Raw genomic sequence first — 24,676 nt, forward strand, 5'->3', positions numbered from 1 at the left:
GGGGTAACTAAGCTCAGAGAGCTAACTTGATGAATGGCATAGAGCTCATGAATGGCAAGCATAGAATCACTTCTTTTCGGTCCAAATGTCACGTTCTGTCCACTCTAACATTCCAGTAAAATGCATATCTACACAAACATCCCCAGTTGGTATTGGGAATGTAAATAGCATAATAGTATATTCTCCTTCAAAACAGAGGTTGAAATAGGAAAAAAAAGCAAATCCAGGAAGATTGAAACCGATAACAGTAATACTGGAGCATAGGAGGTAACTCTACATGCGTTCTACATAATCAAGCCACCCAGTTCTCCTCCTTTTCTTTTTACAGGTGAAGAAGCTGATATATGGGATATGGGTCTTATCCTTGAGGCTGATACTCAAGTAAAGTAGGTGGCAATGCTGCCCATAAGTATGGCACTTGGAAAGAAAGATCCCATACCCCAGCTTCCTCACATGTAATAATACATGAAGCAAAATATGAAGCTAACGTAAGTACCTACCTAGCAGACCTCTTGACAGGGGTAAAGAAGATCGTATATGTGGTATTATATGCTTGGGTGCATAGTAAGAACGTAATACATTTTAGCTACAATTATTATTTTGATTTTCACAGATGAGGGAATTAAGACCTGGAAAGATAGCAGGAAAAATTATTATGTGCATTTGTTTTTGAGTTTTTATTGCACTTTACCAGATCCAGGACAGAAAATCCAAAATTAAATTTGAGTCCTAAAATGTAGAAAGCAGGCTAAGCATAAACTAACTTCTTAATTAGTAAAGACAGCCAAGCAATCACTTTTCTCCATGATGAAAATTTAAAGCCCTCCACATACTCAAAATGTCTCTATAACCCTCCATCCCCACATCTCATGTCCCAGATGGAGGGTGAAGGGGGCTTGTTCAGTGAAAGTACATCAGGGGCCTTCAACTTTCAATTAAAAGCTATATGATTCCCATGCCTCAAGATTTGCAATCATATTCTATAAGCAACTACAAAGTCAAAAAAAGAGAGCATTTTGTGAGCCTTGCCAGCAACCTCCTCAGAAATTCTCAGGAAATTGCCTGGAGTAAAAGGGCGTTTGAGATCTTCATCACCTGCCAGGGGAAGAGACAGGGGCTACAATCCTGCCAGTGCATTTAAGAGAGGCATCACCTGTGAAATGCCAGTGCAGTCTCATTCAATTTTAATAATGTGTCAAGCATGTAGATTTTTCTTGAAGGCTGGTAGTGACAAGCAGAAAACAAAAGATTCTGAGAGAAAATCAGGTGAAGCAAGCAACAAAAGCTGAGCATTCGAAATGGGGTCTGGGAAACATCTGGCTGTGAATGACAGTGGGGCAGTAGGAAGAATTCACGAGGTAGGGGTTCCAAGTGGCTGGGCTTTCAGTGGTCCCTCGGGAAGAGAACAGCGTCAGCTCCCAAGGGGAGAAGCAAGGTCTTGGGAAGATAAATGCCAAGATTAAATCACGGTCCAAGTTTCTGAATGTTTAAGCCACCTGTAATCCACTATGCATCTGAAAAAAACCACTATGGGTTGGAGCTGGAAGGGGGCCTTACAAATCATCCAGTTCCAGGACACATTATACTGATTAGGCTTTGAGACCAGAGGGGTGAAGGAATGCCTGAGTGAAACGCTGGGTTAGTACCAGAGGCAGGATGAAACCTTCCAGATTCCTGGTTACTTTTCCCATATCACACATGACTTCTGCCTATAAAACCAATTACAGAAGAGAGTTTATACCACACTTACATCAGTTTCTGTTTTTCTTTTCTCCTGGCATATCAAAGGTTGAATTTTTATGCTTATATTTATGGTCAGCTTCTTGAGTCACTATAGGGTTGAGAACATTTGCCTCTTACATATTTATTGCTGAAGAGAAAGCAGAAAACACAAACCAACTTTCCTGAACTCCAGAGCTCTTGAAACATAGGAAGCAAAATGGGAGAATAAATTTTCAACATAGGAAGCAAAAGCAAAACTCCAAAGAAACCAAACGTAGAAGATTTTAGCTAATAACCCTACTATTATCAGCCCTCTTTCATGTGATACACACATCACGAGGGGATACATGTCAGTGTTCTGACGCTGAAAAAAAGCAAATAATTACCATAAAGTAGAAAAAATGAAAATAAGAGAAACAGGTGCTAGATCAGGAAAAGGGTCTGCAGTCATACCAAGAAGGCTTTTAGGAGCTTCAACATACAACTTTAACTGTCCGTGTATATATCTCTGTTTTGTGTGTGTATGTGTCTACCCAAGGTACACATCCCAAGGCAAAACTGTCAAGTCAGGACACTCTTCTCTGGGTATTTTTAGCCTCCCAATGCTGTGGCTCCCTGCCTCGTGGAGAAGGTGATAATGGAGGTGGTTGATTAGAAATGGCTTTTTATTTTCATACTCTTTAAGTCAGTAAAATGTCCCAAACTTATTACTCAAGAATCAGTGCCTACTTCCCCGCCCTCACCACATCCCGCCAAAGATTATAAATCTGTAATTGTTAACAGAGTCCACAATAATTTATACTTGACACTGCAGTTTCAGACACACTGTATTCTTTGATCACGGAGGTAGGGGTTGTTGCCTCGTTTGGGGGTTTGGAGAGGCTCAGAGAGTGACATGGGAAGCCCACAGTGCTACTGGGCAGTAGAAGTTTCTGATTCCAGAACCAGTCCTCTCTCTACTGATCCTCTAAGACTCTGGTATCATACTCAGCCCTTTGGCTTCTAGTTTGCAGACTATATACAATCTTCCCTCAAATACTCCATTCACATTGATTTTTTTTTTTTTTTTTTTTCTGCTGTACGCGGGCCTCTCACTGTTGTGGCCTCTCCCATTGTGGAGCACAGGCTCCGGACGTGCAGGCTCCGGACGCGCAGGCTCAGCGGCCGTGGCTCACGGGCCCAGCCGCTCCGCGGCATGTGGGATCTTCCCGGACCGGGGCACGAACCCGTGTCCCCTGCATCGGCAGGCGGACTCTCAACCACTGCGCCACCAGGAAAGCCCCACGTTGATTCTTGAGCCTCTTAAACCATGTTCTTTCTGTCTTACAGCTAACTGCTGAGACTTTTCTTTGACCATAAAATTCATCGTCAGACAGATATCTTTAAACTTCCTTGCCATTAAACAGAGTTCCTGAGGTACATCTAGTAGCATTCTTTATGGAGGATAACAACATAGGATCAGGAGACCTGATTTCTTGCACTAACTCTGCCAGTGAGACCGCCATTATTATAATAATTACCACCTAATACTGAATGCTTTCCATATGCCAGGTATTAAGTGCTTTACATTTATTGTCTCTTTTAATTCTCATAACAACTCTTTCAGATGGTTTTATTATTGTCCGCATTTAACAAATGAGGAACAGGGGCCTTAGATAAGTAAAAGAGTATCTGCAGGATTACACAGTGTTAAATTAACTAAACAAAGAGGCCATTAGACTGAGGTGGCTGTAATGTCCTGGAAGCCTACTTAAGCAAGCCAAAACCTAAGCTGGAATGCTTCAAGGTCAAGAAAATTGAAACCTAAGGACAATCACTCACAAACAGCCAACTGGACTTTCTCAACTAATGCAACCACTTAAGCTGTAGCCAATCAAATACTTTCCTTGTCTTGCTTCCACCTCTTCTCCACAGAAGTCTTGGCCCTGGCTCCCCTCTGTGGAGTGCTAACTATGTCCAGTTTGATGCTGCCCAATTTGCATCGATTTTTGCTCAAATACCCTCTTAAAATTTAAAAATTTTAATATGCCCCAGTTTATCATTTAACAACAGCAAGTAAGTGAGAGAGAAGGATTCTAACACAGATCAGCCTCATTCCAGGATCTAAAATTTAACCATGAATGTGGCCAAGTAACTTCCCTTTTCTTGGATTTTATTTTTTCATGTATAATACAAGGAAGTAAAACCAGACGATCTCTAACCCTTTCCATCTCTATAATATGATGGGTTTATAATCAGTGCTAACTTCAACCGTGTTTTCTAGCCTGAAACTTAAAAATATAAAATCAAGTCACTTTTTCAAGGACAAGAGTGGGAGTGGGTGGGCACTTGTTAATAGAAAGTGGAACAAACTGAATGAGTCTCTTTAATAAGGAGCATAAAATCCATGATTAGCAGTTTCCAGCATCAGAAGACACATATCACAGCCAAGAGGCAGTGGGGCAGATCACATCTGTCTGAATTAAAGAGTGTCATCATGTAGTCTTGTTTCCAGTGGAGACTCTGAAGCTATCTTCATGCTCAAGTTTCTCTCACAACACCCACTTTTAAAAAGCAGAGGAGTCAGAAAAGTCAGCTTGTCCTCAAAGGCAGCTCCCTCAGGTATTAGCTGCCTCTCTCTTATTAAATGTGGTCAGGCATGACTCAGCTCGTCTATCAACTGTCTGGGAAGGAGAACATTTCATGCTGGTAGAAAATCACCTTAAGCAGAACAATGGAAGGCACTTACGGTACACAGTTAGAACTGGGTTGCTTATTACTCAAAATCAAATCACCCTTTTCTTATTCTAGACAGGAGAGCATAATCACAGCCACGAGGGAAACAAGACTCCACTTGCTTAGGACACATCAGATCACCCTGTCACCTCCAGTTACAACTATCAGCCACTCAGACACCTCTTCTGTCTGGTTCACAAAGCAAGGGGGAACCGTGGGTTATGCCATGTCTTTCAACCAATAAACCCTCGGTGAGAACCTACTACATTCAACAGCTTATAATCAGCTCCAATGGGGGGATAAAGACACAGGGAAGACATGGTTTCTGCCCTCAAAGGTCTCACTATCTAGAGAGGGTAGACAGCCAAATAATTCATCTCAACGCAAAGCAAAATAAAGTAAATGCGAAAAAGAAGAAGATACAACGTGACATAAGAAGGCAGAAGGAGCTCTTAATTCTGACTGCAGGGGAGGGTGGGGAGTTCAGTGAAGTCTTCACAGAAGAGATAGCATCTGATTTAAGCCTGAAAAATGAATAAAATGTGTGCTGACAGATACAGAGGGAGGAATCCAGGCTGATGGAACCTTGTAAGTAAAGGCAGGGAGGGCAAGGGAGCCATAACTGGTCTGTCAATCACCTGGGGTCAGATTACAGAGTGTGGGGTGGTTTAGTTAAGCATGAGGGTGGGAGACTAGGATTATACAGGGTAAGACACTCTGACTTATGAGTGACACATATTAATGATAATTATGGCACAGATGAAGACTGGATTGGGAAATACGTTTGTGTTCCCTGAGGCTGTCTGATGGTTCACACACACATGCACCTCCACAAGTGTCAAGAATGAAATTTCTTTATCCACTTGTTATCTCTGCTTTTACTTATACAAACCACAAATGATGACAAAAGAGACAATTACAGTAACCTGGTCTCCAGGGATGTGGAGGCAGTGAAGCTAATCACTTCTGAGGTGGTCCTCTAGCTCCACAAGTGTTGGATTAGACGACTGTGATTTACCAAGATGAGAAAGACATTGCCTAGCGCCTGTTCCTTTTCCATCCCCCAGCCCCCCTATCATCACTGATCATACATGGAGTTGTAGGGGAGGCAGCCACTTTATGTCAGTTTCTGGAATTTAATTATCCAGAACTTTCATTGCTTCTCTCTCGTGGAGTCTGTGCTCAAAATATTTTAATAACCAGAAACCTCAATGAATGGCAATGCTCTGTAGTATAGCACACTGTCTATACATCCCTTATGGTACTCAGAACATCAGCCCGTGAGTTATAGACGATTAGATATCTGGACTCTCTTTCCAACTACCTAAAGTTTCCTTGCTAATAGGACAATTGTCCTTTTCATCTTCATATCCCACCCTACCCCCACCCCCCCACCGTGCCTGAAAAAGCCAAGAATCTCTGTAAACATGCAGAGTGAAAAAGAGAATAGTGGTAGATTCAGTGACAGGCCGAAGAATAGGACTTGAAAATAAATGGAAAAATTAAAGTTTAGCAAAATACAAGCCACAGATGAGAAAAAAAATTAAAAATTTACACATCTGATGGGACTTCCCTGGTGGCGCAGTGGTTGAGAATCTGCCTGCCAATGCAGGGGACAGGGGTTCCACCCCTGGTCTGGGAAGATCCCACATGCAACAGAGCAACTAATTACTGAAGCTCTAGTACTGAACTACTGAAGCCCTAGTACTCTAGAGCCCACGTGCTGCAACTACTGAAGTCCGCATGCCTAGAGCCCATGCTCTGCAACAAGAGAAGCCACTGCAGTCAGAAGCCTGTGCCCCGCAGCGAAGAGTAGCCCCCACTCGCTGCAACTAGAGAAAGCCTGAGTGCAGCAACGAAGACCCAATACGGCCAAAAAAAAAAAGAAGCTAATAATAAATTAAATAAAATAAAGCTGCCTCTTTAAAAAAAATTACACATCTGATAAAGGACATATCCAGGATATATAAAGAACTCTCAAAATTCAATATGAAAACAAATAACTTAAAAAGGGATAAAAGATTTCAACAGACATTTTATTAAAGAAGATATACAAAGAGTGAATAAGCATATGAAAAGATGCCCCAAATCATTAGTCATTAGATAAATGCCAATTAAAAATCACAGAGGATACTACTACACACCCACTAGAATGGCTAAAATTTTTAAAGTGGAAAATACCAAGTGTTCACAAGGATATGCAACAGCTGGAACTCTCGTTTGTTGCTGATGGAAATGCAAAATGAAGTACAGTCGCTTTAGAAAACAGTTTGACATTTTCCTATTAAGCTAAATATATACTTACAATGCAACCTAGCAATATTAGTTATAGGTATTTACCAAAGATAAATGAAAACTCGTGTTCAAACAAAAGCCTATACACAGATGTTTATAGCAGACTTAATCATTATCACCAGAACCTTGACGCACCCAAATGAACTTCAACTTGCTGATGAATAAACAAACTGTGGTATTATCTTTACGATGGAACACTACTAGGCAATAAAGAATGAATTTCTGATATGTTCAACAATGTGGATGTATCTCAAATGCATCATACTAAGTGAAAGAAGCCCAGTCTCATATGATTCCGTCTGTATAAAATTCTGGAAAAGGCAGAATTATAGAAACAGAAAACAGATCAGTGATTGGCTAGGGACTTTGACAAGAAATTAATTGCGTTTGGAAATGTAGATTCTTATGGGCAAACACCCACCTTCAAGTACAAACATCTCAATCCTAATCTCATAATAAAGGAAACCAGTTGGTGCTTACCCATGTGCCAGTGCATGGTGTCAGTTTTCAAGTTTATTCAACTGAGTACCTGATTCCCCTACTTGCTTTTGCTGGTTACAGGGAAACTTTGAAGTGTACATCTCACTGATTCTCCAGAACAACTCTGTGAGGTAGGTACGGCCTATAGTATCATCTTCATTTTATAAAGACAGAGAGTCACATGGAGCCAAATTTGACTCTAGTCCAGGATTTCTTTTTCTCTACATTACATATTGTGAATTATCCAGGGCATTTTCTGAGCTCCCATAGCACTGAGATTTAAATTTGCTACACTAACAATAAAGGAACTGCTCAAATGTTCCCCTCCTAGATCCCAGATTAGGGGGGTGAGTCCTGGGAAGACCTCTGAATTCACCATGATCTCTTCTTTTATGATGCAATGTAGTTAACCTTAAGGAACCATCCTGGAATGCGGCTGTGGTATCTATCATACACAGCCTGAGACGCATCTGCTATTCCATACTTCAAAAGACATTTACAGTGGCACAGTCACTTTGGAAAATACTTTGGTAGTCCTTCAAAATGTTACACAAGGAGTTCCCATGTGACCCAGCAATTCCACTTCTAGGTATATACCCAAGAGAAATGAAAACATATGTCCACACAAAACTTGTACACAAATGTTCACAGTAGCATTATTCATAATAGATGAAAAGTAAAAACAATCCAAATGCCCATCAGTGATGAATGGATAAACAACAGAATTATTCATCACTAGAAGACAGTGAAGTACTGATACATGCTACACATGGACGCGCCTTTAAAACATTAAGTGAAAACATTATTCTAAGCCAGTCACAAAAAGCTACATATGATTCCATTTCTAGGAAATGTCCAGAATAGACAAATCTATGGAGAAAGAAAGTAGATTAGTGGTTGTTTAGGATTGAGGGAAGGGGGAAAGAAGTCATGTGGAATGGCAGCTAATGGATACAAAGTTTCTATTTTGAGTGATGAATATGTTCTTAACACAGATGTAGTGATGACTGCTAACATGACTGGTTGCTACTGTTTTCGACACATGGAGTCTTTAGAAAAAATATAAAATAAATAATGTCCTTAGTAGTGAAAGGGTTGGAATCCCCTGGGTATACCAGGAAAAAGAATAATAGGTTGGGAGTACAAGACAACGGTTTGTGTCCTGGTTCTCTGGTTCTTCTGTTTACTGTTTTATGGCTATGGCTAAGTCGCCTAGTCTCTCCAAGTCTCTGTTTCCTTATCTGCAAAACAAGAATAATGATATGATTTATCATTTTCCCGATGATCATAGAATGCAAGCATTTTTAAACTATAAAACACTATATGATGTTGTTCATCACTATAATGATTAGTTGATATAATGATAATATGAACTATATTTGGCACATACTATAAGCCCAATAGTATGTGTGTTTATTGCATAGAGAAATGAAGGAATGCTGACAGGTGAAGGAAGAAGTACTCATTTGTTTAACATATGTATAACCATGTCTACAGATACTGAAATATTGGCAATTGGCTGAGTATACTTTGTAGCACTGATTGTCTTTAAAACAAAAAAAAAGAAGGAAAAGAAAACTGCCTATAATCAATTGAAATGTTTAAATGAGCAGATACAACAGGCAAGAATTAGGGTACATAACTACTTTTTGGGCTGAGTATCCAGTATTGGAAAACTTTGAAGTGGAGAAGCGAGAACTCACTGATTTCAGCTTCCAAAAATTGGGGTGGCTAATTGTCATCTTATGACATTACATATCTAACTAATACACAAATAGTAGCCACACTTATAATGCAGGAAATTCAAGAGTAATATCACTTTTCCCTCACAGATCATCTAACTTGATAGTTTACCAAGGGCATTTCCTGAATATTGAAATTATCTCTGTTCTATGCAAGTTATTAACATATCATTTTAAATATAGAAACAAAGAACCAATGTTTAAACAAGAATATCTCACAATTGCCCCTTGCTTACCATCCCAAGCACTCCAAAGGTTCAGGTCTTCATTCCTTCTTACTTCCAAAAATTGTTACTCTATATTTCTAGTTATACATATAATTAGATCGTAATATATTCAGATGATACAAAATTATTTTTAAATGGCGGAAATAAACTCAAACATAATTCCACTTTCTAAAGATAATCACCGGTAAGATTTGGGTGTATTCTACGGAAGGTTTTCTATATGTGCGCACGTATGTAATTACACACACATGCACACAGTGGTGTGTGGTAAACCAGGGTTGGGGCAGGGCGGGGGTTGATTTTCAGCATCTGTTTATTAATTTCCATAGGGTAAATACTCTCACCAAGGCCAGTTTCAAACTAGCAATGATTTAATAGCTGGTTCACATAATTCCTGAAAATTGAACAAATGGCTCTCATAAACCACTGCAATCTAGCTTCAGCAAACAACTGCCACTGTTTTTAAAGGTTTCAGACTTTAAAAAACTGCTGTATGGTACCTGTTTTTAAACAGAAATATCTATCATAAAGTCATTTCTTTATCAACAAATATAAATATATATTTTTTAAGACTCAACAATATTCTCCTTTTTTTTTTTTGGTATCCTCTATCAATGGATATTTACGTTGCTTTGCCCAATGTTACCTATTTGAACAACTGTATGAGAAAAAAAGTTGTGAATACAGCTTGACGCACTTCTCTGATTATTTCTTTAGGATATATGTGTGCAACGTTCATTACAAGGTCAATGGGAGGCACTTTGGTGTCTTTGAAACGAACAGTCAAAGTGCCCTTCACAAAGCCTATTCAAGGGACACTCTTACCCACATGGTATGAGAACACCACACTTGGTCATTAGATCACCACATCCTGCCTAATGCTAGGTAGGACTGTTCTCCTTAATTGTTGCTAATATAATGGGTGAAAAATGACATCTCATTGTTGCTTTAATTTGCATCTATCTTCCTACTCATGAACTTGACTTCTTTTTAGTATGATCCATTTGTTTTTCTCTTCTTGAACTGCCTGAACTTCTAGTTAAAAATCTTTTCTCATTTTTTTCAAAGAGTATACTTTACATTGGAAGGATTTCTTTTGTGAGCAAGAGCTCCTTGTGTTGTACTGACTTAACCATTTGCCATATACCTGTATCTTCCCAAGTTTTCATTCATTCTTTAACTTATAATATTTTGATGCTCCACTAATTTTGTCAATCTTTATGTAGTCAAATATATCTAATTTTCGTTAATGGCCCCTACCCTTGATGATATATCTAGAAAGGCTTTCTCTACCTCCACATTATAAAAACACTTGCATATATTTTCTTCAAGTACTTTTAGGCTTTAATTTATTTTTTTACATTTAAATATTTAATTCAAGTGAGATTTGTTTGGGGGTAAGGAATAAGGTAAGAATTTAACTTTATTTTTATAGAAATTACGCAAATGTCCTAGCATTTAAATACATCTTTTTCCACCGACTCTGGATGCTACCTTGGGTAACTGCCAGCTGCAGAGCTGGCTTCCTTTCTTTCTGGATTCGTGTTTTCACTTCAATTTTGTCCTTCGAGAATTTCTTACCAACTCAGCAAGACACTTATTTTTAAATGCAGCATTTCTAGCTGCTTTACAGGAAAAGGGTTGTTTAGGGGACCTTGTCCACCATACTGAGAGAAACTGAAATCTTCTCCAAGCTATTTCCGACATGGTGGGTAGCGTGAACATTCAATAACTAGATAGTGTCAGGGACCTGCTCAAGTCCTTTCAGTGACCTTTTGTGGCATGAAGGTAAATGAAATAACACCCGTAATAGGCCCTGGACTCTGACTACCTCTTCCTCCTCATCTCAGGCCCCTTCCCCCAGAGTTTTCTTTTTTCTTTTTTTTTTGTGTGTGTGTGCGAATTTTAAAAATATTTTTATCGAGGTATAATTGACATATAACATTATGTTAGTTTCAGGCATACAGCATAACGATTTGATATTTGTGTATACTGTGAAATGATTGCCACTGTAAGTCTAGTTAACATCTGTCACCATACATAGTTACAATTTTTTTTCTTATGATGAGGACTTTCAAGATTTATACATGGACATATATGCACTACCAAATGTAAAACAGATAGCTAGTGGGAAGCAGCCGCATAGCACAGGGAGATCAGCTCGGTGCTTTGTGACCACCTAGAGGGGTGGGATAGGGAGGGTGGGAGGGAGACGCAAGAGGGAGGGGATATGGGGATATATGTATACGTATAGCCGATTCACTTTGTTATACAGCAGAAACTAACACACCATTGTAAAGCAATTATACTCCAATAAAGATGTTTAAAAAAATAATAAAAAATAAAAATGAAGCAGAAACTAACACACCATTGTAAAGCAGTTATACTCCAATAAAGATGTTAAAAAAATAAAAATAAGGTAGAAACTAACACACCATTGTAAAGCAATTATACTCCAATAAAGATATTAAAAAAAAAAAGATTTACTCACTTAGCAATTTCAATGGATGAATGGATAAAAAAGATATAATATTATTATTGCATTATTCACCCATGAAAAAAGAATGAAGTCTTGCCATTTGTGACAACATGGATGGACCTTGAGGGCATTATGCTAAGTGAAATAAGTCAGACAAAGAAAAACATCACATGATCTCACTTATATGTGGAAAAATAGAATAAAATAAACAAAAACCTGAGTCTATAGATACAGAGAACAGATTGGTGGTTGCCAGAGGTGGGAGATGGAGGGGTGGGTGAAATGGGGAAGGGAGTCAAAAGGTACAAACTTCCAGTTACAAAATAAGTAAGTCATGGGGATATAATGTATAGCATGGGGACTATAATTGATAACACTGAATTGTATATTTGAAAGCTTCCCCCAGTTCTTGAAGCTCCAGCGATACTGGTGTCATGATCCTTATGGCTCAGGGCCTTCACACATGCCGTCCACTGCCTTCTCTCTGCTTTGCATGGTGGTCCTTCTTTCCTTCACTTCTCAATAGAATATGTCATCTTCTCAAATAGATTTTCTCAACCACCCAACAATGGGAGTATTGTCCTATTATTTTCCATCAGTATAATGCCCTATAGATAATCTTCACTTTTTAAAAATGTGTTTATTTATTTATTTTCTTCTGTCCTACAGCCTCCCCAAGACTAAGGTCCATGATGGCAGATACCATTTCTGTCTTGTTTACCAATAAATACAGGCAAGCACAGTGTATATCACATACTGATAGACAATGAATGAATGCAAAGTGTCTTAATCTTCTTTACATCCCCTGTGGTACAGATGCCCAGGAAACATCTGCTGAGCTGGGTTCCACATCTAGTCATGAAGGACCACCTACCCTAGATATGGACGTCATGTAGATGTTTGACCTGTTTCTATTACGTCACAAAGGTACATTTTCAAAACAGGAGGGAAATACTTATCCTTCTGTGATAAAAGTATTGCATGCTTTAAAATGGATAACTAGCCTATGAAAACACAGATTTCCCTGGGATTAAAGAGGACTTGTGCATTAAACCTGAACACTTTTTCAGGTTTGTGATTCTGGAGAGTTTGCACTGGGTATGGATCAGGGATAATGCCCCCTGTCCAAACTTTTGCGCACTTGCTGAATCCAGATAACAGTTATTCTAGCAGTTTTATTGCCACAGTGTTTGGCTGTTAGCATAACTGACGCCATTCTGGCCCTTACAGGTTCTCCTGTCCTTCGCTGACCCTACCCAGGACTGTACTGTACAGTGAGTCACTTCTCTGTAGTCAAAGGCTTTGTAGTTAATAGATATTGCTTCATAATTATTAGGATCAGGTGGCCTCTATGCTCTGTTAGTCCCCACACAATGATGAAAACCTTTGCTGACGTATTCATGGAACCCACAAGACTAGTTACCCATTCATGAATTTTGACTTAGGAATGCATGTCCTGTTTCCAATGACCTAACTCCTTACCCTAGTTTAACTATAACCCCTCGGTGGTGCAGAGAGCAGCTGTGAATGCTTCTGAATACTTGTCCACCCAAACCTGATCCCACCTTGTAAGTTACTTATAAGAAACGGATCCATTGATTATATGGAGCTGCCTGCCTCAGTTTTCAGCCTCAAGATGCCTTCTCAGTTCAGTGGGTATGTTTGTTCCCTCTGTCCTCCAACACACACACACACACACACACACACACACACACACAGAAACGATAGTTTCTGAAAAAGATGAAACATTCCAGCCCCACCAGAAATAAAATGGAACGTGCAGTAAATCCACCATCAAATTTCAAAATTCACACCCAATCACCACCAAAGGCTAGCAAAAAAACCCAAAAACCTGGCATTTTTTGACTGAAAATAATTTTCTAAAGCTATACACTGTTGGGTACCAAAAAATTTCTGAGCCACAGGTAAACATCATTTACAAAGTCCCTAGACACCTAGCAAGAGGGACGGAACCTCTGTAGTTGGAGAAGAAGGAGAAGACAGGGAGTTACAGTCAATATCTCTGAGTTAGCCACAGGGGAAGCCAAATGAATAACGCCAAAGCAAACTTGCCACATACTAAAGTTAACAGCTTCCCATTCCACTCAAACCCGCTGCATCTGCACTGAACCACTGTTCCTTCATCCATCTGCAATCTTGTTAAGAACTGCTTTCCCTTAAGAAATTTTTTATAACCTTGGAAAAATGTATATTATCTAATGTACACAATTGTAGTACACTGTATATGTTTCAGGAAGCTTGGAACAAATCAATTTGAAATAGTATTTGCAACATGAAAAATTACATCCTATGTTCTCTGTTTTTTTAATCGTTGAATGTTTCCTTTCAAATGTGTGTGCTCCGTATCATCAATTACTGATAGCTTTGGTTGGCATATTTAGAAAAGGAAGAGTTTTAATCATAAAGAATTCAGTGGCAGTGTGGTATTGAGCGAATAGCATGCATTTTAAAGTCAATCAGGTAGACAAGTTTTACTACTTATAATAGCTATAGTAAGCTGTTAATTTAGCTTTTTAATTCACCTTTCTGAATGTGGAGTTCCTCACTGGTAAAGACTGATGAAAACATCTATTTCTATCTTATGAGGCTCTTCAGAAATTTATGCAATATTTTATATTAATACACACACAGAGACACACACACGCACACAAACACTACTCCCTGATTCAATTAATGCTATTTCATTCACCTCCTTCTTTTTTTATTACACACACACACACACACACGCACATTCCACTATATAGTTATTACCAATTTAAAGAGAATTCGAATAAAAGATATTTAAAGCCATGCTTAGCTTAACATGATCTTCCTTTAGTCATTAAAAAAATTCAGTATTGTATAATGCTTCATGGCTATTTTGCAGTCATCAACTATCACTGCATTGTAGATAAGAGGAAGAACATTTTTTTAATAACAGGATATTTAGAGTAATAAAGGTGAGATAACTAAGAGCTTGCTTTAATAAAGCAACCAGGAACAAAGACCCTGTCTTCACTTTCTTCCTGAAATCCTGCTTAGCATCTCATGAAGAATATTGTATGTAGTGGGAGGGACTCCTCCAACACTTCCATTTATTAATTGCTATATTCACACTTTCCATTATTTCAATTATCCTCCAAACAAAGCTACACCCTCCTCTTAGACCTAAATACGAGCTGGGTTTCTACTGAGCCTCCAGCAATACATTGCTAAAAGGAAAGACATTTTACAGCTCAGTGTCAGTTGCAACCAGCATATTGCTTCTGCCCTAGACCTTATGTATGCAGAGTGCATAAGGGTGCACTCTTGCCTGCCATCGCCTCTCCCTTCAGTATCATGAAGGCCATGCACAGCTCTACGCCTCCACCATCTCTGCTGTATACTTCCTTCATGATACAAGTATCCTGAAGATGCTGATGGCTCTCTTGGCTAGAGGTACACTAGATACAAGGAAACTTCTATAATACTTAAGGCTTCTATTTCAGCTCATCATTTTAACATACTAGGAAGAAAGGAAAGAGTCGGAAGGTAAACAAAACAAAACCGAACTCTTCTAAAAGGATACCATCCAATGCAAAGTTCAGTTAAAAAAAGAGAGTATTTAACTGTGGTACTTAAAAAAGTTTTTTTTTTAATGATCTGAAAAAGTATATTCCGGGGTTTGCATCAAATGCAGCAAAGTCCCTCTGTGGAAAGACTCTCTCTGTATCTCCTCTATCTTTCTCTTTGTATCTCCCTCTCTCTCACCCTGTCTCTATCTCTATCACTATCTCTTCTCTTTCTTCCTCTCTCCTTTTTCTTTCTTCTTCTCTCCTCACCCCCACTCCTTCTCTTCATTTTCCTTTACCTTGAGTGGACAATTTAAAAGTGCTGAAAAGACATTTAGAAGCAAGCCATGGATGTGAAAAAGTCTTGCATAAGAGAAATTCTGTTTTCCTCAGGGGACCAAATAGATCAAAGAGTCCAAAGCAAATTAGAAAACTATGAAGATAAAAGTAATGCTTTCTATCTGAAAAGCAAAAATTAGTTCATTAAGAGACCTTTGGGGCAGTCTGAAGTCCCAGAGGATCTAGGGAAGGACAGAATTAACTCAGGTGCATCAATTTAAGCTATTAGGTGTAATGTGTTTAAACAGCAAACAAGTCCATGGTGAAGGATTAAAGGTTTCTTCCCAAAGTAAAAAAGAGCAAACAAAGCTATGTTAAATAATGGCTGATAATGGTTGAGATCTGCTTGGGAAAAACAATTTGTATATCTGTGTTTGCTTTAGCAATAATAGAGTCCTATATTTCAACTATAGTTGTATGCAAGCAATTAAGAATCAAATAAAATCCACGGTATTATATTAATAAAGAGTTACGATTATATAGAAAAGCTACGAGTAACTGATGGATGGCGTCTCGGTTTCCTTCCCCTTGAATATCTACACAGGTTCCACGGAGGAAGCATAGTTGGCAAATACTCTTCGGTTGGTCCTTCTCGCTGGCATGGAAAGCCCAGACTTTAAAAGGACCACAATGTTCTGTTATATAAGTTATGGGAAAAATGCAAACATCAGTACCTTGGTTTATATATCAAAATGGACACTCCTGCATACCTCAAGGAGTACTTCAAAAAATGTGAAAGTATCTCGGAAGTAAACAAAACAAAACAATGAGATGATGGGCAAAGAGCCTTAAACTATTATTCCAGACACTACTGACAAACACCGTAGGAAAGTGGTATTTATTTCCCAATAATGTACAGCTTTACCAAGAGTTTTGATTCTGGTGGCAGAAGGAGAAATGAAATTCATGAAAACAACAGAACTCAGCCAAGTCTAGATTATCAAGTGTGTGATTACTTTGTCTCTTTTCTCTTATTTTCTCAGTCACCTTGTATTTTCATTATTCCTACTGCCTCTAAAACTGAGAAAGACAAAGGAAGGCAATTCTGTATATTGCTTTTATAGGTTTGGATGGCAGGTACTTGAAGTTATTGACTGAGGTTCTCATATTATTTGTAAAATGTACCCATTTTCTCTGTCCCTCAAAAATAAATGAGTGATTGCAGCACTGAGTGGATTTTAGAATAAAGTCATTATTGTGTTGTTATCTCAAGGGTAGATATATATTTTATTTTTTAAAGAAGTTCATCAACTAAATAGAAAAGGAATTTTTAAAGTAGTGAAATAAAAGGAGTGAGAACTAGCCCAGGAGTGAGTCACTGATAATCAGATGGTCATCTGGTTCTATAAAGCTCATCTCAATATGGCAGAAACAAATATTGGGGAGGGGGGAACGCAGAAACAAAGGCGATTCAAAGTGCAGAAGACTGTCTTATAAGCCAGATATTGTCACTTATAACCATATACACCCATGTATTCCCTGCAAAGATAGCGGCTTCTCTTAACTCACACATGTTATGGAAGAATCAGGTCATTTTTCTAAACATAGAATTATCGCTGTGATACAAGAAGCCTCTCTAGAGAATTTATAACTGCAAAGCTAGCATCAGGCCAATAAATTGTGGTACTCAAATCTCTTTGCAATACCCACCCTTGGGAAGTACAAGTAACTTAAAAATAAACATCAGTGTCTTTCAATGCAGCTCAAAAAAAAAAAAAAAAAAAAGTGAAGATACCTGCTCCGAAGAAGAAACATAGAAACATTTATAGGACATCAGGGTGAATGTTATAATTCCAATGACCTTTAGGTCTAAGAATAAAATGAAACTATATTCTTCACACATTCTTCAAATGTTTGGACTAAATTGCATAGAAAGGAAGTGTGCTCAGGATGACCAGCCATGAGCAACAGAGACAGGACTGAATGTCACAAGTAGATCCAAGTATGGAGTTTTTCAAAGAGCATATTCAAATAACATGAGGCCACTGGTGCTGGCAACAAATTGAATCTTTACCAAAAGCTGAAAGAACCATTTCACAGCATTAAAATATTATAGATCCTTGTAGAAGAAAGGCCGAAAAAAAAAAAAAAAAGAGCTGGCCAACTATGTCTAAAATACATTAAACACAAATATTCCCTTCAACTGCAAGGATTCCTGTCCTCCACAGTCTGTTCCTAACTTACCCTTCCAGGTTGGCTTCTAAACGCCTTCACCCTAACCCTGAATTCAGCTGAACTGAACTATTCTGTTCCCAAATAAGAGATATATTTTCTCCTAGAAAAGAGCAGTCGTTGTTTGATTAAGAAGTTGTCCTCAGTACCACCCTACAAGACTCATAACTTTCTCTGCCGTCTTATGCAATTTTGTTTGGTATTTATTTTCTCTTCTTTCTCTCAAATTTTACTGTAAGATACTTACAATAAGAATCTTCCTTTATTCACCCTGGTTTCTACAGTATGAAATGGTCAAACACATGACCTTTAGAATAAAGTGAAATCATTGTAAGATAAACACTTGTCATTAGAAATAATTAAATAATAGGAAGAGTGTACCCTGAGTATGTCCATGGTGTATAAGACAACCCATAATGCTCTTTAATAAAAAAGCAAGAAGGAAGAATTGGTTGAGGTTTTGCTGTTGTTGGTTTAGCTGGTTGGATGGTTATTTTGCTGTTGTTAGTTGGTTGGTTGTTTTGGTTTATATGCAGGGACACAGTGAAACAGAATGATTAAATGACTTTAATGTCATTAAACAGCTCAAGAAGTGAAACAGTCAGAACTTGAACCAGTGTCTCTTGATTCCTGGTAAGCCACAATGTTTTCATTTATTTTACATAGTGTAATTCACTCTCAATAAGCCACACGATTATTTCCACCCTCTGCAAATTTCTTAAAAATAATGATAAAGAAATAAGGGGATCTTACCTCCGTTAGTAGAAGAAAGCCCTAAGGGTAGGTAATGCTGTATAAAAGAAAGAGCTCTGCTTTTGGAGGGAAGGCAGCCTTTGAAACCTTATCATGAGTACTGTTAACTGAGACCACTCCCTGGCTTTACATTTCCTAAACTATAAGACGGGTATAATACCTACACCCCATCCGCATCACAGTGTTTTCTGTGAAGTTAATGATAATGTGAGTGAAATCTAGCCCTGCACCTGGCACACAGTCAACTGTTTGTTGACTTTGAAATAAAAAGCTGCATTCAAAGATCTCTGTGTGTGTGTGTGTGTGTGTGTGTGTGTGTGTATGTGTGTGCGCGCATGCCTTTGGGAAAGAAAATTCATTGCTATCATTTTTTATGTGGACTGTGTAGCAAATAATTTTGATATGGCAGTATTTTTTAAATTCACCATATTATATGTGGTGCCATTCTAACTACCTCCCCAACTTGGAATCACAAGTTCCAAATGTTTATTTCTACTCTAAAGGCAGCTTAAACAATTCAACTTTTTAACATGTTGCCAATGAAACACACCAAAAGAGAAATGTGTGACAAGTCAAAGTTTGCTTTTGGGATTCTTGCCAAGGAGCACTTCTTTGAGTTTAGTATTAGAAATGTTTAATTCTATAATAAGCAAAAACAGGAATATTGACTTTTGAGCTTACACTACAGTGATTTGCTTCCTGGGGGAAAATCACTGCAATGGGGGGGGGGTGCCCCTTAAGTGAGGGGGCAGGGCGAGTAAAGATACTTCTTATCTAGAAAACACAGAAATACATTACTGAGTGGTTCTTTAACAGTTAGCAAAACCCGTGACCCCTTGGATCTTAATATTTTTTTCTGAATTATTTATCTGCCAGTAGAGTACAAGGGGAATGCATTTAGTAAAAGTAACGTGCATCTTGGGAACTGAGGAACTAGTTGAAGTCACAGATGTGTTAAGTATTAGCTGTTTAACTTTGGGTAGCTCACTTAGCCACTTTGATACTAATTTTCTTATCCAAATAAGAAATATCCTGACTGCTCTGTTTTGGGTGTGAGAACTAAATGACACAGAACATGTAAAATTCAAAGAGAATTTTATTTCAGCAAAGGAAGCTTTATTATCACCACTATACCACATTATAATTATATTATCACTATTATAATTATCCAAGCTTTAATTCCTTAAAAGAAAGTAAATGTTGGTTTTTGATTATCTGCTTTTATCACCACTGGAGATGAAATGTTGCTGCCACGTTCCTGAGTGAAGATGGAAATCACTGTACTGCTATAGAAAGACTATGTTCTCTAGTCAGAATTGTGTGCCTTGAAGCCCAGTTCACTGCACTTGAATGCACCACATAGAAATAAAGCTCTTATGTTGTTATGATTCTTTTTTAAAACTGTGGGCTTTCCTTAAGAGAAGGGTCCACATGGAGGGGTCCAGAGCAACAAGACAAAACTCTTACTAATATCATATGTGTGTACAGAGCTTTAAGGTTTTAAAGCTATTTCTCCTTTGTCCCTCACATCAATCTTGTGGTTCCATTAACATGGGTACCTAAAGCACAAAAAGAGCCTCATGAAAGACCAACCAGTCTACTGTCATCTACCTCGTTGTAAGATGCATGATGCACGAGAGGTTGGTTGATCCCCCAGTATGTGCATTGATCCCTTTTTCCTCTCATAGCCCAGAGCCAGTTGCCCCTTTTATTTTTGTCAACAACACTTCCTTTTTGTTCCTCTCCCTCCAACTAGGAAGTACATCACTGACACAGACACAATATACCTTTTCATAAGGAAGGCAAATAAACATGGGCCAGATGGGCTGAGGGCATTACAACATGTTTCCTGCTCCCATGGTGACTCAATGGGGCTGGTATGAGAACTTATCTTATTCAAGAAATCAGCTTCCCTGGCAGAATTATGAGTCAGTTCCTGGGTAGAAAGCTCATTTTCCAACAACATTTGAGGGGGTGGGGTGGGGGCCCGTTGGATGGATTACAGTAAAGGTCATTCAGAAAACAACGTGGCCAGGACCAGTAGGGAGGCACCAGCACTAACCAACCACTAACTTCTGAAACTTCATTGATCTCTAACAAGAGTAACAAGGTCATCTCCCCCTTTTCCTTCAAGGTGGGAACATAAAACCACATTGATGAATTGCTGGCATGAATCCAAACAAGTTCCATTATAAAATTAACCAATTTGGGCAAAAAAGGATGTGAAGGGACACTTTTTTCATCCATTTTACATATATGTGTTTGTAGATATATGTATATATATGTATAAATATAAAAGTTGAGTTCCTACTCTGTGTCTATATGTCAATCTTTACTCCAAGTGTTTGGGTAACAAACAAAATGGACAAGTCCCTGTCCTTAGGGAGCTTAAAAACAGAGAAATAGGGAGGGATGGAGGAAAAGGAGGGAAAGAGAAAGAAAGAAAGGAGAGGAGGATGGGGTTGGGGAGGAAAAAGAAAAGGAAGAAGGTGGAAGGGAAGGAAGAAAAGGAGGAGGAGAAAAAAGAAAGAGTTAATATAGCATCAAGAAATAATGAGTGTTATGAAGACAACTAAAGCAGGATAGAGGAATAGAGAGTGATTGGCCGGGCTATTTTAGTTAAGATGGTTAAGGAAGGCCTCTGTAAGAAGATACCAGTGAAGGATAGAACTAAATCAAATAAGAACAAACAACAATCAGGCATCATATTCAGCATATTTAAAAATCAGGACATCAGGACACCGGCCAGTCAAATGGGACACTCACTCAAACAGGACAGATGCTGGTCTAAACAGCCAGTAGAGTTGTACACTAGCGCATCCCAGCTGAATATCAGCTCTGCTTATAATATATCCTTTCCTCTGTGAAGCCTCCAAGGGCCTACAAGGTTAGAAGTTATCGCTCCTTCTCTTGGCTTTGAGCTGTACTCTGTCCTAATTATACCCCTCCTTTAGTGCTATTACTGGTTTCCAATAAAATGCCTTAAGTGGTGTAGCAAAACTGAAACACACCCAGAAAAGATCTTCAGGATGGTAGGAGGGCTCAAATCCATGCCATGTGAAGAACAGTTGAAGGCATGTATTGGACAACATGGTCATGGTTTTATGACCACTGTTTTAACATCTCTGACAGCCTGTCACATAGAAGAGGAAATAAAGCAATGATATTCAAAGTATGGTCCATGGTCTTCAGGGAAATTATACATGGCAAGCTTTTATTTAAATGAAGATACCTTCGTTCCCTGAATTAAAATTAGAGAATCATGGGATTAGGTATTTTCTATTTAAATCCAGTAGTTGAACCAAAGAAATATATGGGTATGATGAGACAAATTACAGTTATATGTACTAAAAAATTTCTAAGAATTTGATCAGTCCAAAGACATAATGGGTTAAAATTCGATGATCACTAGTTAGAGGTACCATAGAATGGTTCTGAGCAGTACCTCTGAAGATGAGACGAGACCTGCAAGGACAGACTTTCAAGTCCCCTGTAACTCTGAGGTCATATGATCCAAGTCCATGATAACTGAGTTTGGTTATTTAAACTCAGTAAAGATTTTGGCTGACTCTTCTTATGCTTATGAAGCAACATCCAAAGAAAGAATGAGCCTAATGACCGGTTATTTCTTTCATATATGGAAGCAGTAGACAAAAACCCATCTTTATCTACTTGTTTCTATAAGGTATCAGTGGACTGGTACCACTGAGGCTTTCTCCACCACTGGCTCAAGTTTGGAAAACAGAGTCATACTACCATCACTGTCATTTCTTTTCCCATAGGACCTGAGGTAAGGGGAAGAAATAGGATTCTAGTTGGCTTGGATGTGAAGGTGATGGAAAATTCCTATAATTAGAAAGTGCACTCCGCCCAGTGCACTTTGTCCCATGACGACGAAAGATATCAGTGGTTCCTCCTGGCACCAAAATTCTATAATTCTGTCAAATATAAGATTCCATGTTACCAAAGAAGTCAGTGGAAATAAACAACGTTATGTTCTCTTAACTCATTTTCAGAAAGACTTGAGACATTACCCTATGTGTGAGTTGCAGTTTAATAGATTGTCAAAAGACATTCACTTACCTGAGGCATCACTTTGCAGGATCCCATAGAAGTAGAGACTCATTACACACCACAGAAGTCCCATCCTGTCAATATAAATACAAAGGTAAGGAGAGTACTTATTACTCTCAAGTGCTTAAATAATATTCGTACATATGCATGCTGACTATTGACTAGGAACTGTTCTAAGAATTTTACAATATTAACACACTTAATTGTCAGAACCAACCAGTAAGATAGGCTTTTTTCATCCCCATATTGCAGATAAGAAAACTGAGACACGTGTAAATAACATACCCAAGAAGCTGTAGCTAGAAAGTGGTAGAGTAATGATCAAATTCCAGTAGCCTGGCTCTAGAACGGCCTCTTAATCACTGAACTCTAACTGCCTACTAAAAAAATATTTTTTTGGATTTTTTTTATCAGAGTTGAATTTCTGGTAGATGAGTTTGTTCTCATTACCCTTCATCATATTCTCTTGTTTATTCCCAATTGGAAATATTTTATAATCCAGACAGTTTTCCTTCTTAGTGATGAATAGAAAGTCTACAAATACTGGATTCAGACTTGGTTTGCAGTCCACCATACTCTGAATTTATAGTAAGGGGAAATGTATAATCCTCATGCCCTGCTGTGCCTGCTCTTATCTTCTCATTCGCAGGGACGAATGATGAGGCTGAATTCCAATTTCTGTGATCTTTAGCCTTTCTGTTGATAACCAGCTGAAACAGCCAACTAGAAAGAACGATGCCCTTATATTTGGTTGTGTGATCTTTAATGCAGAAGGGCTGGAGATTTAACAACTCTGTGAAATATTTCTTTCCCTACTACTCTAGACATATCTGGCCCCTGATAAAACTGCTGTGGGGTTATAAATACTGAAACCTGAATATTACTGATAAATTCCATACTTAAGACTTCCACTCTCTGTTTTGAACACAACAGCCATACTGGGTGCTTACATTGGTCTTGGTAACTTGTCCAGACCATATTTATAGTAGGTGACAGAGATGAGATTTATATCCACACCTGGAAAACTACAAGTCTGTTATCCTAAACATTAGCCTATGTCACAAGTTTCACAACCACAGGAACCCAGTAGTCTAAAAAGGTCAAAGACATATTTAATAAGTAGGGTAACATTAACAGCAGTTGAAATGGGACATTTTGAGGAGCACTACACTGAAACAAAAGGTACCTTTTGGACAGTACCAAAAGGTACGGTCCAAAACGATACTGTCCAAGCAATCCAGAGTGTGTGGTCACTTTAAAGGACAATGCAAGTTTCCAACATCTGTCACCTCTCTTGACCACACATCACCAAAAATCTCTACTGTTCTTCTTCTTTAGCATGATTGTACACAAATCACAGGAGAGTATGTTATATCTTAAACAACTATTTTATCTCAGAAATTAAATGTCTCTTTCTTAACGCTACCATTCCCTTCCAGTTCTTATACCATTAACCTAGGGAGTTCTCTCCATTAGTCATTCATTAATTCAATAAAACATGTATTGAACACTTTCTGTTCACAAGTCACTATGATATAATCACAGGGGTCACTGGCAAGCAAGATGCAGGGCTGTTATCCCCAGTAGAGGAGATAAACCACATGCAAACCACTGCAGCAACAGCAACTTTGAATAATACACACGCAGAGGCACTCTAGGATATTCAAAGATTTATTGGAAGTTCTAGCACTAAGCAGACTCTAGCAGGGACTTAAAATGTGTACAAGAAATAACTGCAACACAAAGTAATGTGGTAAAAATAGTCAGAGAGGGGCCAATAAGCGCTATTGAAGATTAGCCAAAGAAAGAGATTACTCCAGCTAAGGCAGTCAAAGAAGACTAAACCCAAGAGGTAGCTTTGAACTGAGCAAGAACTGGTTGGGAAATTTAGAATTGAGGCAGAAGAAAAATGTGGGGAAAAGAAACTCAGTGGAGAATAATGCTCAAAGAGGAAAGCATGGAACATAAATAGGAAATAGTCTATAAATAATTCAGCTTGACTCAAGCACAGGGTATTAGAAAAAGAACTATAGAAGATTTTGTTGGAAAGCAGGGGGTTTTAGGATCAGAATATTGCAAGGCCTTGAACAGTAGCCTAAGAACTTAGGATTTCATTTAAACAGAAAA

General features: G+C 38.4%; 1 protein-coding gene across 1 annotated transcript in view; it reads right to left on the bottom strand.

Moving 5' to 3' along the window:
• The window catches only part of IL1RAP (interleukin 1 receptor accessory protein), a 124,208-nt gene that overhangs the window by 56,794 nt on the left and 42,738 nt on the right, over positions 1-24,676 (bottom strand). The window contains exon 2 of the mRNA XM_029215330.1: positions 22,559-22,623. Within this exon, the coding sequence (XP_029071163.1) occupies positions 22,559-22,622 (64 nt within the window). The 5' untranslated portion in view covers position 22,623. The remainder of the gene's footprint in view (positions 1-22,558; positions 22,624-24,676) is intronic.

This window comes from Monodon monoceros, unplaced genomic scaffold (assembly GCF_005190385.1).
Source record: "Monodon monoceros isolate NGI ecotype Baffin Bay Population unplaced genomic scaffold, NGI_Narwhal_1 Super_Scaffold_11, whole genome shotgun sequence".
NCBI classification, from domain to species: domain Eukaryota; kingdom Metazoa; phylum Chordata; class Mammalia; order Artiodactyla; family Monodontidae; genus Monodon; species Monodon monoceros.